Raw genomic sequence first — 14,159 nt, 5'->3', positions numbered from 1 at the left:
ATTCCTCAAAGATACTGGCCTGTAATTTTCTTTTTTGGTGGTATCTTTGGTTTTGGTATCAGGGTGATAGTGACTTCATAGAATGTCTTCGGGAGTGTTCCCTCCTCTTCAGTCTTTTGGAAGAATTTGAGGATTGGTAAAAGTTCTTTGTATGTTTGGTAGAATTCACCTGTGAAGCCATCTGGTCCTGGATTTTTGTTTGTAGGGAGTTTTTTTTTTTTTCTTTTAATTACAGATTCAATTTCACTTCTAATGATAGGTCGTTTTAAATTATCTGTTATATTCTTGATTAAATTTTGATGGGCTGTATGTTTCTAGAAACTTGTTCATTTCTTCTAGGTTGTTGAATTTGTTGGCATATAAATGTTCATAATATTCTCTTATGGTTGTTTGTATTTTTGCGGTCTTGGTTGATATTTCTCCTTTTTCATTTCTTATTTTGTTTATTTGGGTTCTCTTTTCTTTGTGGTGAATCTGGCTCTATTGTTTTGTGCCCTAGTATGTCATCAGTCCTAGAGAATATTACATGTGTACTTGAAAAGAATGTGTATTCTGGGTTTTTTGAATATGATGTCCTGAAAATATCAATTAAGTCTTAACTGTTCTATTGTATAATTTAGGATATCTGTTGCCTTATTGATTTTGTCTAGAAGATCTGTCCATTGATGTGAGTGGGGTGTTAAAGTTGCCTACTATTATTGTATTCCTGTCAATTTTTCCTTTTATGTCTGTTAGTATTTGTTTTATGTATTTGGGTTTTCCTATATTAGGTACATATTTGTTGATGAGTGTAAAATCCTCTCCTTTTATTGATCCTTTTGTCATTATATAGTGTCTTTATCTTTCTTTATGGCCTTTGTTTTAAAGTCTATTTTGTCTGACGTGAGTATTGTGACCCTCACTTTCTTGTCATTTCCGTTTGCATGATATGTCTTTTTTCCATACCCTCACTTTCAATCTGTGTGTGTCCTTTGCCCTAAAGTGGGTGCCTTGTAGGCAGCATATCCTACTTTCTTGTTTTTTTATCCAGTCTGCCACTCTGTCTTTTGATTGGAGCATTTAGTCCATTGACATTTAAGGTAATTATTGATAAATATATATTTATTGCCATTTTAAACCGTGTTTTCCAGTTGATGCTGTGTTTCTTCTTTGTCCCTTTCTTTTTCTTGTTTTTCATTTTGTGGTTTGATGATTTTCTTTTATTTTATGCTTGTGTTCTCTTCTTTTTGATTTTGGCGAATCTATTGTATGTTTTTGATTTATGGTTACCCTGTTTTTCAAGTATGTTAACTCCTTACTATATCTGCTTGCTTTAGACTGACAGTCATATAGGCTCAAATGCATTCTAAAAAAAAAGAATCTACATTTTCTTACTCTCTTCTCCCACATCTTATGATTTTGATGTCCTCTTTTAGATCTTTATGTTTATCCTTTTGCTCTTCCTTGCGTTTATCATTTCTTTCGCAAATTGATTAAAAAAATATTTTTTCCATCTGTATACTGGCTTATTTAAGTGATTTACTTTCCAGTTGTGATTTCCTCTTTCCTATATCTTCTTGCTTCTTTTCAAATTAGAGGAGACCTCTGAATATTTCTTTTAGGTTAGGTTTAGTAGTGCTGTATTATTTTAGTTTTTGCTTCTCTGAGAAATTCTTTATCTTTCCTATTCTAAATGATAATTTTGCTGGGTAGAGCATTGTAGATTGCAGAATTTTCCCTTTCAAGATTTTAAATATGTTTTTCTACTCCCTTCTGGCCTGTGGTGCTTCTATAGAGAAATCAGCTGATAGCCTTATGGGGGTTCCCTTGTAATTAACTCTTTGTTTTTCTCTTGATGCCTTTAGAATCCTCTCTTTATGTTTAATTTTTGCCATTTCGATTGTAATATGTCTTGGTGTAGGTCTGTTAGGGTTCATTTTGTTCCTGACCTTCTGTGCTTCCTGTATCTGGATAACTGTTTCCTTTTTTAGGTTTGGGAAATTTTCAGGCATAATTTCTTCAAATACCTTTTCAATCTCCGTTTCTCTTTCTTCTCCTTCTGGAATCCCTGTTATGTGTAGAGTGCCACGCTTTATATTATCCCGTGGGTCTTTTTTATTGTTTTCATTTTGCTTTCTGTCTCCTGTTCTGATTGGGTGATTTTCATTATTTCATCTTCCAGATCACTTACTCGTTCTCTTGTATTATTCATTCTGCTAGTCATTGCCTTTAGCTCAGCTTTAATCTTGGGAAATGAATTTTCTGATTTTTCTTGGCTCCTCCTTATAGTTTCTAGTTTCTTTTTACAGTAATCTGCATTTCTTTTGGTAGCCTTTCTTAATTCCTTTGGTATTTTCATTACCTCCTTTTTGGACTCGGTGTCTGTTACACTGGAGAGGTCTGTTTCATTGTTTTTTTAGGGGGATTCTCTTGGTCTTTTAACTGGGAGTGGTTTCTCTGCTTCTTCATTTTATGTGTATTTCTCTTACTCTGTGAGTTTAGGAAAGACAGTTATCTACTGTGATCTTGGAAGGCTATTTATATGCAGGAGCATCCCTGTGTAGCTTGTGTGGGTTTAATGTATTTGGTGCAAGGGCTGCTTTTCATATGGATGCCTTCTGCGTCTTTCCTCTGCATGTGCTGGCTGTTATCCCCTTGGTAGGGGGTGTGCAGATGCTGCAGCTCTTGTGCGCTCCCTACCAAGGGGATAACAGCCTGCAATGGCCGCACTGGCTGGTGCCCACTCCCAGGGCACACGGCAGCGGCTCCTGTGTGCTTCTGGATCCCACAATGGTGGGGGCAGCAATTGGCGCCTGCTCCTGCATCTCTCAGTGCCTGCGGCGGCTCGTGCCTGCCCTGAGAGCTCGTGTAGGCTGTGTCCTGTCACGTGATACCATGCGCATGGGGAAAGAGGCTCCTAAAGCGGTCCTCCCCTCTCCTTGCATGCCCCCCAACAGTGGCACCTTACCTCTGTGGCGGGGACCAGGCATCTTCCATGTACACCCTTGGTTGTGGCCATACCACACTCCAGCTCCTTCAGGCTATCTCTGTGCAGCCAACCCCAGTCCTCTCCCTGGGTCTGACCTCCAAAGCTCCAGCACCCAGCCCCCGCCTGCACCAACGGATGCATGTCTCAGGCTGGGGAGTGCAGGGCAGCCATACTGACTGTGTAGGTCTTCCTCCATTTTGCCTTCTGCAGCTAGTTGCTGCACTTTCCTCCAAGGCGCCGAAGTTCCCCCTCTCTCCTGACTGATCTCCCTGCCAGTGAGGGGACTTCCTAGGGTGTGGGAACCTTTCCTCTTTCATAGCTCCCTCCCAGGGGTGCAGGTCCTGTCCTGATTCCTTTCTCTCTCTCTCTTTTTTTTTCTTTTGCTTTTGTCCTACGCGGTAACATGGAGATTTTCTTGCCCTTTCAGAAGTCTGAGGTCTTCTGCCAGTGTTCAGTAGATGTTCTGTGAGAATCGTTCCACCTGTATATATATATATTTTTTTAACTACTTTTTTTTTTTTTTGCGGTACGCGGGCCTCTCACTGTTGTGGCCTCTCCTGTTGTGGAGCATAGGCTCCGAACGCGCAGGCTCAGCGGCCATGGCTCACGGGCCCAGCCGCTCCGCGGCATGTGGGATCTTCCTGGACCGGGGCATGAACCCACGTCCCCTGCATCAGCAGGTGGACTCTCAACCACTGCGCCACCAGGGAAGCCCCTGTAGATATATTTTTGATGTATTTGTTGAAGGAGGTGAGCTCCACATCTTACTCCTCCGCCATCTTGATCACTCTCCAGTTTCTAGAATATTCTTAACAGGAGCTCTAAGCTTTGTATTTCCTTAATTTTTTCCCTTTTTTTCCTTGTTACAATGTGAAGTAACAACTAAATGAGCAAGATAATTAAGCCACAGTTGTTTAAAAATGTGGCTGTGGGCTGTATATACATATATGGTCAGCCCTCTGTATCCAAGGGTTCTGCTTCCATGGATTCAACCAACAGCAGACTGAAAATATTTGGAAGAAAAATTCCGAAAAATTTACATAGTATTTGGTATTTTAAGTATTTAAGAGATTTAAAGTAAATGGGAGGAAAAAAAAATGGGACAATGTGGGTAGATTATATACGAATACTATGCTATTTTATATAAGGGACTTGAGCATCTGCAGATTTTGGTATCCACAGTGGGGAGGGGAGTCCTGGAGCTATTCCTTCATGAATATTTAGGGATGAGTGTGTATATATATATGTGTATGTATAAGTGCATGTATAAATATATATATTTTTCCTCCCTGATTAGATGACTTCCCAGAATCTACAGGAGTAAAGCGAATTGTTCAAGCCTTGAATGCCAATGTCTGGTCCAATGTAGTGATGAAGAATGGTAAGTAACTTGGGACTGAAAGTCCTGAGGAGCTTTTTCCTCCTGTTCCTTGTAAGTTTTAAATTATTTGATTATATGTGGAAGCATTAGGATTATATGAAATCTGTGGATTTGTTCAATTTTAAGTCCCCAGTTGAAGAGAGAGCCAAAAGAAACATTTCTAAGAATTTAAGATATATGTTTAATAGTTAACAAGAATTTAGAACTTGCCTATAATATGCCTGGCATTGTCTTTGGCTTTGAGAAATACCCTCAAAATTGTAAAACATGAATCCTAGCCTTAAGGAGCTCATAGTCCAGCTGAGGAATCAAAGTGTACACTTTTAAAATGCTACATAACTGTGCAAGGCAGTCTTTGATGAGCACAGAATGACTGATGCAAGTAGCAAAGGCAGAGAGGCCAGAGATGTGGCCTTTACTGTGGGCTTGAGTACAGAGAGAGAGTTTCAAGGCAAAAGTGGGTCTTGGCAGTCGTCTTCACAGGATGGTCTAGATTTGGATTGGTGAAGTGGGAGAGTGGCAAACAGTAGAGGAAGCATGGCATCAAGAATAAGGGTTGTATGTTCTAGGGTCACTAGGAGTCTCTCACCTAGCAGTTGGAGACAGCTTAGGAGACAGAGGTCTGTCTGTATTCGAGGCAGGAGAATCTGGGCTTTTTCTTATAGGAAGCGGTGAGTCATTAGAGATTTCTTTTATTTTTTATATAGCAGGTTCTTACTAGTTATCTATTTTATACATATTAGTGTATATAGGTCAATCCTAATCTCCCAATTCATCCCTCCCTCCCTGCTTTCCCCCTTGGTGTCCATCCATACATGTGTTCTCTACATCTGTATCTCTATTTCTGCCTTGTAAACCGCTTCATCTGTACCATTTTTCTAGATTCCACATATATGTGTTAATATACAATATTTGTTTTTCGCTTTCTGACTTACTTCACTCTGTATGATAGTCTCTAGGTCCATCCACATCTCTACAAATGACCCGATTTCGTTCCTTTTTATGGCTGAGTAATATTCCATTGCATAGTATGTACCACATCTTCTTTATCCATTCTTCTGTTGATGGGTGTTTAGGTTGCTTTCATGACCTGGTTATTGTAAATAGTGCTGCAGTGAACATTGGGGTGCATGTGTCTTTTTTTTTTGCGGTACGCGGGCCTCTCGCTGTTGTGGCCTCTCCCGTTGCGGAGCACAGGCTCCAGACGCGCAGGCTCAGCGGCCACGGCTCATGGGCCCAGCCGCTCCACGGCATGTGGGATCTTCCTGGACCGGGGCACGAACCCGCGTCCCCTGCATCAGCAGGCGGACTCTCAACCACTGTGCCACCAGGGAAGCCCCTTTTTGTCTCTAGGTAGTTTTTGATTTTCTCTGATTTCTTCAGTGATCTCTTGGTTATTTAGTAATGTATTGTTTAGCCTCCATGTGTTTGTGTTTCTTATGTTTTTTTCCCTGTAATTTATTTCTAATCTCATAGTGTTGTGGTTGAAAAAGATGACATGATTTCACCTTTCTTAAATTTACTGAGGCTTGATTTGTGACCCAGGATGTGATCTGTCCTGGAGAATGTTCTGTGTGCACTTGAGAAGAAAGTGTAATCTGCTGTTTTCAGATGGAATATCCTATAAATATCAATTAAATCCATTTGGTCTATTGTGTCATTTAAGGCTTATGTTTCCTTATTAATTTTCTGTCTGGATGATCTGTCCGTTGGTGTAAGTGAGGTGTAAAAGTCGCCCACTATTATTGTGTTACTGTCAATTTCCTCTTTCATAGCTGTTAGCATTTGCCTTATGTATTGAGGTGCTCCTATGTTGGGTGCATATATATTTATAATTGTTATATCTTCTTGGATTGATCCCTTGATCATTATGTAGCGTCCTTCCTTGTTTCTTGTTACATTCTTTATTTTAAAGTCTGTTTTGTCTGATATGAGTATTGCTGCTCCAGCTTTCTTTTCATTTCCTTTTGCATGGAATATCTTTTTCCATCCCCTCACTTTCAGTCTGTATGTGTCCCTAGGTCTGAAGTAGGTCTCTTGTAGACAGCATATATATGGGTTTTGTTTTTGTATCCATTCAGCAAGCCTGTGTGTTTTGGTTGGAGCATTTAATCCATCCACATTAAAGGTAATTATCAATATGTATGTTCCTATTACCATATTCTTAATTGTTTTGGGTTTGTTTTTGTAGGTCCTTTTCTTCTCTTGTGTTTCTCACTTAGAGAAGTTCCTTTCACCTTTGTTGTATAGCTGGTTTGGTGGTGCTGAATTCTCTTAGCTTTGGCTTGTGTGTAAACCATTTGATTTCTCTGTTGAATCTGAATGAGATCCTTGCTGGGTAATCTTGGTTATAGGTTCTTCCCTTTCATCACTTTAAATATATTGTGCCACTCCCTGTGGCTTTTAGAGTTTCTTCTGAGAAATCAGTTGTTAACCTTATGGGAGTTCCCTTGTATGTTATTTGTTGTTTTTCCCTTGTTGCTTTTAATAATTTTTCTTTGTTTTTAATTTTTGTCAGTTTGATTACTGTGTGTCTTAGCATGTTTCTCCTTGGATATATCCTGCCTGGGACTCTGCACTTCCTGGACATGGGTGGCTATTTCCTTTCCCATGTTATGTAAGTTTTCAACTATAATCTCTTCAAATATTTTCTCAGCTCCTTTCTCTTTCTCTTTCTCTTCTCCTTCTGGGACCCCTATAATGTGAATGTTGGTATGTTCAGTGTTGTCCCAGAGGTCTCTTAGGCTGTCTTCATTTCTTTTCATTATATTTTCTTTATTCCGTTCTGTGGCAGTGGATTCCACCATTCTGTCTTCCAGGTCATTTGTCTGTTCTGCTTCAGTTATTCTGCTATTGATTCCTTCTAGTGTATTTTTCATTTCAGTTAGTGTATTGTTCATCTCTGTTTATTCTTTAATTCTTCTAGGTGTTTGTTCTTTAATTCTTCTAGGCCTTTGTTAAACATTTCTTGCATCTTCTCAATCTTTGCCTCCATTCTTTTTCCGAGGTCCTGGATCATCTTCACTATAATTATTCTGAATTCTTTTTCTGGTAGGTTGCCTATCTCCACTTCATTTAGTTGTTTTTCTGGGGTTTCCTTCATCTGGTACATTGTCCTCTGCCTTTTCATTTTGTCTGTCTTTCTGTGAATGTGGTTTTCATTCCACAGGCTGCAGGATTGTAGTTCTTGCTTCTGCTGTCTACCCTCTGGTGGATGAGGCTATCTAAGAGGCTTGTGCAAACTTCCTGATGGGAGGGACTGGTGGTGGGTAGAGCTGGGTGTTGCTCTGGTGGGCAGAGCTCAGTAAAACTTTAATCTGCTTGTCTGCTGATGGGTGGGACTGAGTTCCCTCCCTGTTGGTTGTTTGGCCTGAGACGACCCAGCACTGGAGCTGCAGGCTCTTTGGTGGGCTAATGGCAGACTCCAGAAGGGCTCACACCGAGGAATACTTCCCAGAACTTCTACTGCCAGTGTCGTCCCTGCAGTGAGCCACAGCTGACCCCCACCTCTGCAGGAGACCCTCCAGTGCTTGCAGGTAGGTCTGGTTCAGTCTCCTGTGGGGTCACTGCTCCTTCCCCCTGGGTTCTGATGAGCACACTACTTTGTGTGTGCCCTTCAAGAGTGGAGTCTCTGTTTCCCCCAGTCTTGTCAAAGACCTGCAGTCAAATCCTGCTATCCTTCAATCCTGGGAATTCCTCCTCCCATTGCTGGACCCCCAGGTTGGGAAGCCTGACATGGGGCTCAGAACCTTCACTCCAGTGGGTGGACTTCTGTGGTTTAATTGTTCTCCAGTTTGTGAGTCACCCACGCAGCAGTGATGGGATTTGATTTGTGATTGCTCCCCTCCTGCCATCTCATTGCAGCTCTCCTACCGTCTCATTGCGTCTTCTCCTTTGTCTTTGCATGTGGGGTATCTTTTTTGGTGAGTTCCAGTGTCTTCCTTTCAATGATTGTTCAGCAGTTAGTTGTGATTCCGGTGTTCTCGCAAGAGGGAGTGAGTGCACATCCTTCTATGCTGCCATCTTGAACCAATCCGAGATTTCTTTTTTTTTTTTTTTTTTTTTTTTTGCGGTACGCGAGCCTCTCACTGTTGTGGCCTCTCCTGCTGCGAAGCACAGGCTCCGGACGCACAGGCCCAGCGGCCATGGCTCATGGGCCCAGCCACTCCGCGGCATGTGGGATCTTCCCAGACTGGGGCACGAACCCGTGTCCCCTGCATCGGCAGGCGGACTCTCAACCACTGCGCCACCAGGGAAGCCCCAGTCCGAGATTTCTTAACAAGAGAGTGATGCAAAGAAGTTGGCATTTTTGAAAGGTTATTGTCATGGTGGGTTTGGCAATTGAAGCACGTGCAGGTAGAGCCTGAAGTCAGGAGACCAGGCAACAGTGGCTACAGCTCAAAACTGGGGCCTGGGCTAATGTGGTGGCAGTAGCCATGGGGTGAGAAGCTGGATCTGAAGTGCAGTCTGAAGGGGGTCAGTTTAGTTGGTGCACATTAGCCTCTTATTGTCTGTATTAGTTTCCTCGAGGCTGCAGTAACAAAGTACAACCAACTGGAGGCTTAGAACAACAGGTATTTATTGTCTCACAGTACTAGATGCCAGAGGTCCAAAATCAAGGTGCCAGCAGGGCTATGTCCCCTGTGAAGGTGTTAGGGAGGTATCTGTCCCAGGTCTCTCTTCTAGTTTCTGGTAGTTCTTTGGTTTATAGTAGCATAACTCCAATCTTCACATGGCATTCTCCCTGTGTGCCTGTCTCTGTTCATGTCTTCTTTATGTAAGGGTAATAGTCATAATGAATTAAGGGCCTACCCTACCCCAACGTGACTTCATCTTAACTAATTATATCTGCATATAAGGTAACATTCTGAGGTATAAGAGGTCGGAACTTCAACATATGAATTTGTGGGGGCAGGACGTAATTCAACCCATAACATATTTCTTTAGGAATTGCTGCCTGTGTAGTGTTTGTCTCTTTTGTAGCACTTGGCTGCCTCAACAAGTATGTTATGCTAGGTGAAGCACTGCAGAAAGGAATGAGAAAAATCATGTTTAAGTGAGCTTAGCCCATCTTCCCTGAGATAAAGGGCCAAGTGGAAGATCGGTTTTATAGAAGAAGAATATTTCATCTCAATTTTCCATTGATGCTTGAGTGTAAAGTGAGATGGGGCCCTTAAGCTTGCCTGAGATCTGATCTAACCCATATCATCATTGGTGAATTTCCTTCTGGCTTAGAAAGGTATTACTTCCTCCCCTTTCCCTCTTTCCTCCTTCTCACTTTATTCTTTCTAGGGGGAATCTAATGTATCTCTTATGGTGAATTGCAAGGATATTAGATTTTATTCTGTTGCAGTAGCAGTCAGGTTAAGGCCATGATGGGTCTAGGAAAAATAGATTTTAACCCATGTTGTCATCTCCCTGTTACCAAAAGAAACTCCATTTGAGGCTTGGTTCTTCCCATTCATTCATTCATTCAGCAAATCATTGTTGAGAATTTATCATGATGAGGCATTGCTGTAGACCGTCTTCACTATAAAAATACATTTAAGGTATGGTACATAAACTGGATCAATTTGGAATAAAATTATATTCAGTGGTGCTTACTGTATTTATGAGAAATATTTTCAGGAGAGCTTACTTGGCTTCAATCACTTTTTGAAAAATCTGTCGCCCAAGTTTATACAGTAAAGTATTGTCTTGTAATTTACATTTATAGCTATAAGTTTAGAAGCTGGACTGAACATACTTTATTACTTCGGAATTATGGTCAAAGGTATTTTCTGAAAAAAAATGCTCTTAGACACTAAACAATATTCTTTAAGAGAACTGCAAAGCAAAGAGGCACACTGGATTTTTCATGGTTCTTTACCTTGAAGCATCTTTGCTTTATCTTTTCCTCTACAGTGGTGATACATTGGTTTGCTGTTAACCAAATCCCAAAATATTGCCACTAGCTTAATTCCATGTTTAAATGATCTTGACCTACATGGTATGAAGGAAAATTAACTATCTTCTCTCTAGAAGGAATCGTAGATATGGAAATACAGTGACATTTGGATGCAACCCAAGTATTAGGAAGTGTGGAGGACATCCTTGTGTGGCCCCACATCTTAGATTAGAGACAGAGCTCTGTATGAATATATGGTGGGGGTCATATTACTGTTCCAGGATTGCCCTACCTCCTGTGCTCTCTGCAGAGCCTTGCTTTGCTGGTGGTTTAAGTGAACTGTGCCTGCCTCTCAGCAGGCTGTTCTTGAATGTTGTCTGCCAGCAGGTGCTCAGACTCATTTATTTATTTTGGGGTATCCATCTTTTCTACTTTTTCTCTTTCATTTCCCCCCTTTTCCTCTTTCTCTCCTTTTACTTTTCTCTTACTTTTAAAAAATTGTGGTTAAATATACGTAGCGTAAGATTTACCATTTTAACCATTTTTAAGTATACAGTTCAGAGGCATTAAATACATTCACATTATTGTGCAGCTATTACCACTCAAAGCTTTTTAAACCAAAAAAATTTAAAAACAGAAAGTTGGTTGACAAAGTAAAGAAAGATATTAGAAGTGTTCTTTTTTGTTTTTCTACTGGAAATTCAATTATTTAATAAAAGATTTCTACATAAGATTTTAGAGAATAGTAAGAGAGGTAGCATACCTAATTCATTCTAAGACTAGGTTAAAATGATCCAAATTTCTAAAGACAGTACCAGTAAATAAAATTATTATAGGCCATCTCTTTTATGAGCATAGATGCCATGATTTTAATCAATATATGAGCAACCTTAACCCAGAAATACATAAAAAGAATATAATATGACCTAGTTGAGTTATTCCAAGGACCTAACATTCTTTAATATAAGAAAAATCTATTTAAATTCTCACATGAACAGGTTACAGGGAGAAAAATCATATGATTATGGCAATCAATGAAAAAAGCATTAAAAATTTTCAAAATATGTACAGAGGGAGGAAATAAATTAGAAATGGACTCCTGTGGCAGAAATTGATAATATGTAATATAGTAAATACCATACTGAATGTGAAACGGAAATGTGGACAGTGGTGTCACCTCTCAGTTTTAGGACACTAATGACTAGTTTTTCTGTTGTTGTTTTTATTAGAAAAATTACTATAATTGCAGTTGATTCTTTGGGATTATTACATTGCTAGTTATATAATCTCAGTTTATTATTTTCAAATATGGATTATGTATTTAGTATTTATCAAGCAGTAACGGAACATTGAGGTTATGCCATACCGGTCTTTAATTTTGGATTCAGAAAAATATTAGTTTGAAACTCTTTAAAAAAAAATCCATTTAAAAAGTGCTCAGTTTGAGAAAACAGTTCCAATTCTAGTAAGGACTATGAAAATTTATTTGTTACAGCAAATATCTCTGAAAACATACAGACTTGACTAGGGTTTTATTTCTTTGCAGTTGATTGGCCACTTGGCCTTCAAAAGTCAAATACTTAATCTGAAATTCTAGTAATTAAAAACTTAGAAATGAGTAGCTTCCTTCCTGCCTTCCACCAAGATAAAGTGGACGTGTTTCCTAAATGGGACTTCCTGATTGAATGGCCAGCTCAATTCTTTGCTTATTACAAGTCTGAACAACTTACCTGGCAATAGGATACCCTAAAAATTTTTTGCCCCTAATATTTCCCTTAAAAGTTAATGATACAGAAGATGGTTGTTTGGGACAGTAGTCCACCACCTTCTCTGTCTGCTGACTTTCTGAAAAAGTTGTTATTCTTTGCCCCAACAACTTACCTCTCGATTTATTGATTTGTCATGCAGTGAGCAGTATGAACTTGGACTTGGTAACAATTTTTGGCAAGCCAGCCAGGAGCCTTGCTGCTCGTGGTCAGCTAGCATGGGTTGGGAAATTTTCAGGTAAGGCCCTAGCAGCTTCTAGGACCACTTGTCTGGAGGATCTTTCCATCAGAATTCCTCAAAGCATCACCAGCTGCCCCAGGGCTTGGCAGTTGGAGCCAGAAATAAACATCTGGGAGTCAGTGGGCTCCATACAGTAGGATAAGTCAAAAAAAAAAAAAGTTAATGATACACGGGGTGGGAGGGATAAATTAGAAGTATGGGATTAACAGATACAAACTACATAAAATAAATAAGCAATAAGGATTTACTGTATAGCACAGGAACTATATTCAATATCTTGTAATAGCCTATAATGGAAAATGATCTGAAAGAAGATATATATATATATATATATATATATATATATATATATATATATATATAAAACTGAATCACTTGGCTCTACACCTGAAACTAACACAATATTATAAATCAACTACACTTCAACTGTAAAAAAAAAAAAAAAAAAAGGAAAGAGAAAAAGAAATGAAAGGTATACTGTGGAGTTGAAAACACATGCACACACATATACACACAAGTTAATGATACAGAAACAACCAAAGAAAAGATAAATTGGACTTCATCAAAATTAAATTTAAATTTAATTTAAATTTAAAAATTAAATTAAATTTAAAAATTAAATTAAAATTTAAAAATTAAATTAAAATTACTTCAGAGGACATTTAGGAAAGTGAAGTGATTACCCTCAAAATGGTAGAAAGTATTTGTAAACCATACACTTACCTGATAAAGATCTAGTACCTAGAATGTGTAAAGAACTCTTATAGCTTAATAATAAAAAGACAACCCAATTTATTCAATAGTGAAGGAGTTGAATAGACATTTTTCCAAAGAAGATACACAAATAGCCAATAAGCACATGAAAAGATGCTTAACATTATTAGCCATCAGGGAAATCATAACCACAGTATGATACCACTTCATACCCACCAGGTTAGCTATAATATAAAGAGACAGTAACAAGCATTGGTGAGGATACAGAGAAATTAGAACCCTCATACACTGGTGGTAGGAATGTAAAATGGTGCTGCAGCCACTTTGGAACAGTAGTAGTTGCTGAAAAAATTAAACCATATGACCCAGCAATTCCACTCACAGGTGTTATACCCAAGAGAATTGAAAACATATGTCCACACAAAAACTTGTGCACAGATGTCCTAGCAGCTTTATTCATAATAGCCAAGAAAAGTGGAAACAACTGCTGAAAACAGTATCCATGCAATAGAATATTATTCAGCCATAAAAAGAAATGAAGCATGGATGCATGCTACAACATGGATGAACCTCCAGAAACATTATGCTAAGTGAAAAAATCCAGACACAAAGGCCACATACTTCAGTGATTCCACTTAAATGAAGTGTCCAGAATAGTTAAATTCATAGAGACAGAAAGTAGATTAGTGGTTCCCAGGGACTGGGAGGGGGCTTTGGAGGTTTGGGGTATGAGGTTTCTTTTTTAGGGTGATGAAAGTGTTTTGGAATTATATAGTGATGATGGTTACACAACTTTGTGAATATACTAAAACCCACCAAATTTCATACCTTAAAGAAGGTGAAAGTTATGATATGTAAATAATACCTCAGTAAGAAAGAAAGAGGAAAGAAAGGAAAGGATGGAGGGAGGCAGGAAAAAATGAAGGCAGGCAGGAAAATAGTACCAGTAATGATGTTAGAAGGGGTGGTGGTGGTGGAAGGAAGTGAGGTGGTAACCATACTAATGAGCTGCTTATATACATACATTATCTTAATCACAATATCCATAAGAGTTAGGCTTAAAGAGGTCAAGTAATTTCCCCAAAGTCATATAAGTCATCACTTCTCAAACTTGTTTGCACACTGGAATCACCTGGGGAACCTCAAAAAATACTGATGCCTGAATCCCACTTTTGGAGATTCTGCATTAACTGGTATGGCAT

At 39.2% G+C, this 14,159-nt stretch overlaps 1 protein-coding gene across 1 annotated transcript in view; it reads left to right on the top strand.

Annotated features, from left to right (window-relative positions):
- Window positions 1-14,159, top strand: part of AAGAB (alpha and gamma adaptin binding protein) — an 81,644-nt gene that overhangs the window by 34,127 nt on the left and 33,358 nt on the right. Inside the window, exon 5 of the mRNA XM_065871987.1 lies at window positions 4,266-4,349. Coding sequence (XP_065728059.1) covers window positions 4,266-4,349 — 84 coding nt within the window. The remainder of the gene's footprint in view (window positions 1-4,265; window positions 4,350-14,159) is intronic.

This window comes from Phocoena phocoena, chromosome 2 (assembly GCF_963924675.1).
Source record: "Phocoena phocoena chromosome 2, mPhoPho1.1, whole genome shotgun sequence".
NCBI classification, from domain to species: Eukaryota; Metazoa; Chordata; class Mammalia; order Artiodactyla; family Phocoenidae; genus Phocoena; species Phocoena phocoena.
This window is presented reverse-complemented; position numbering and strand designations above follow the sequence as displayed.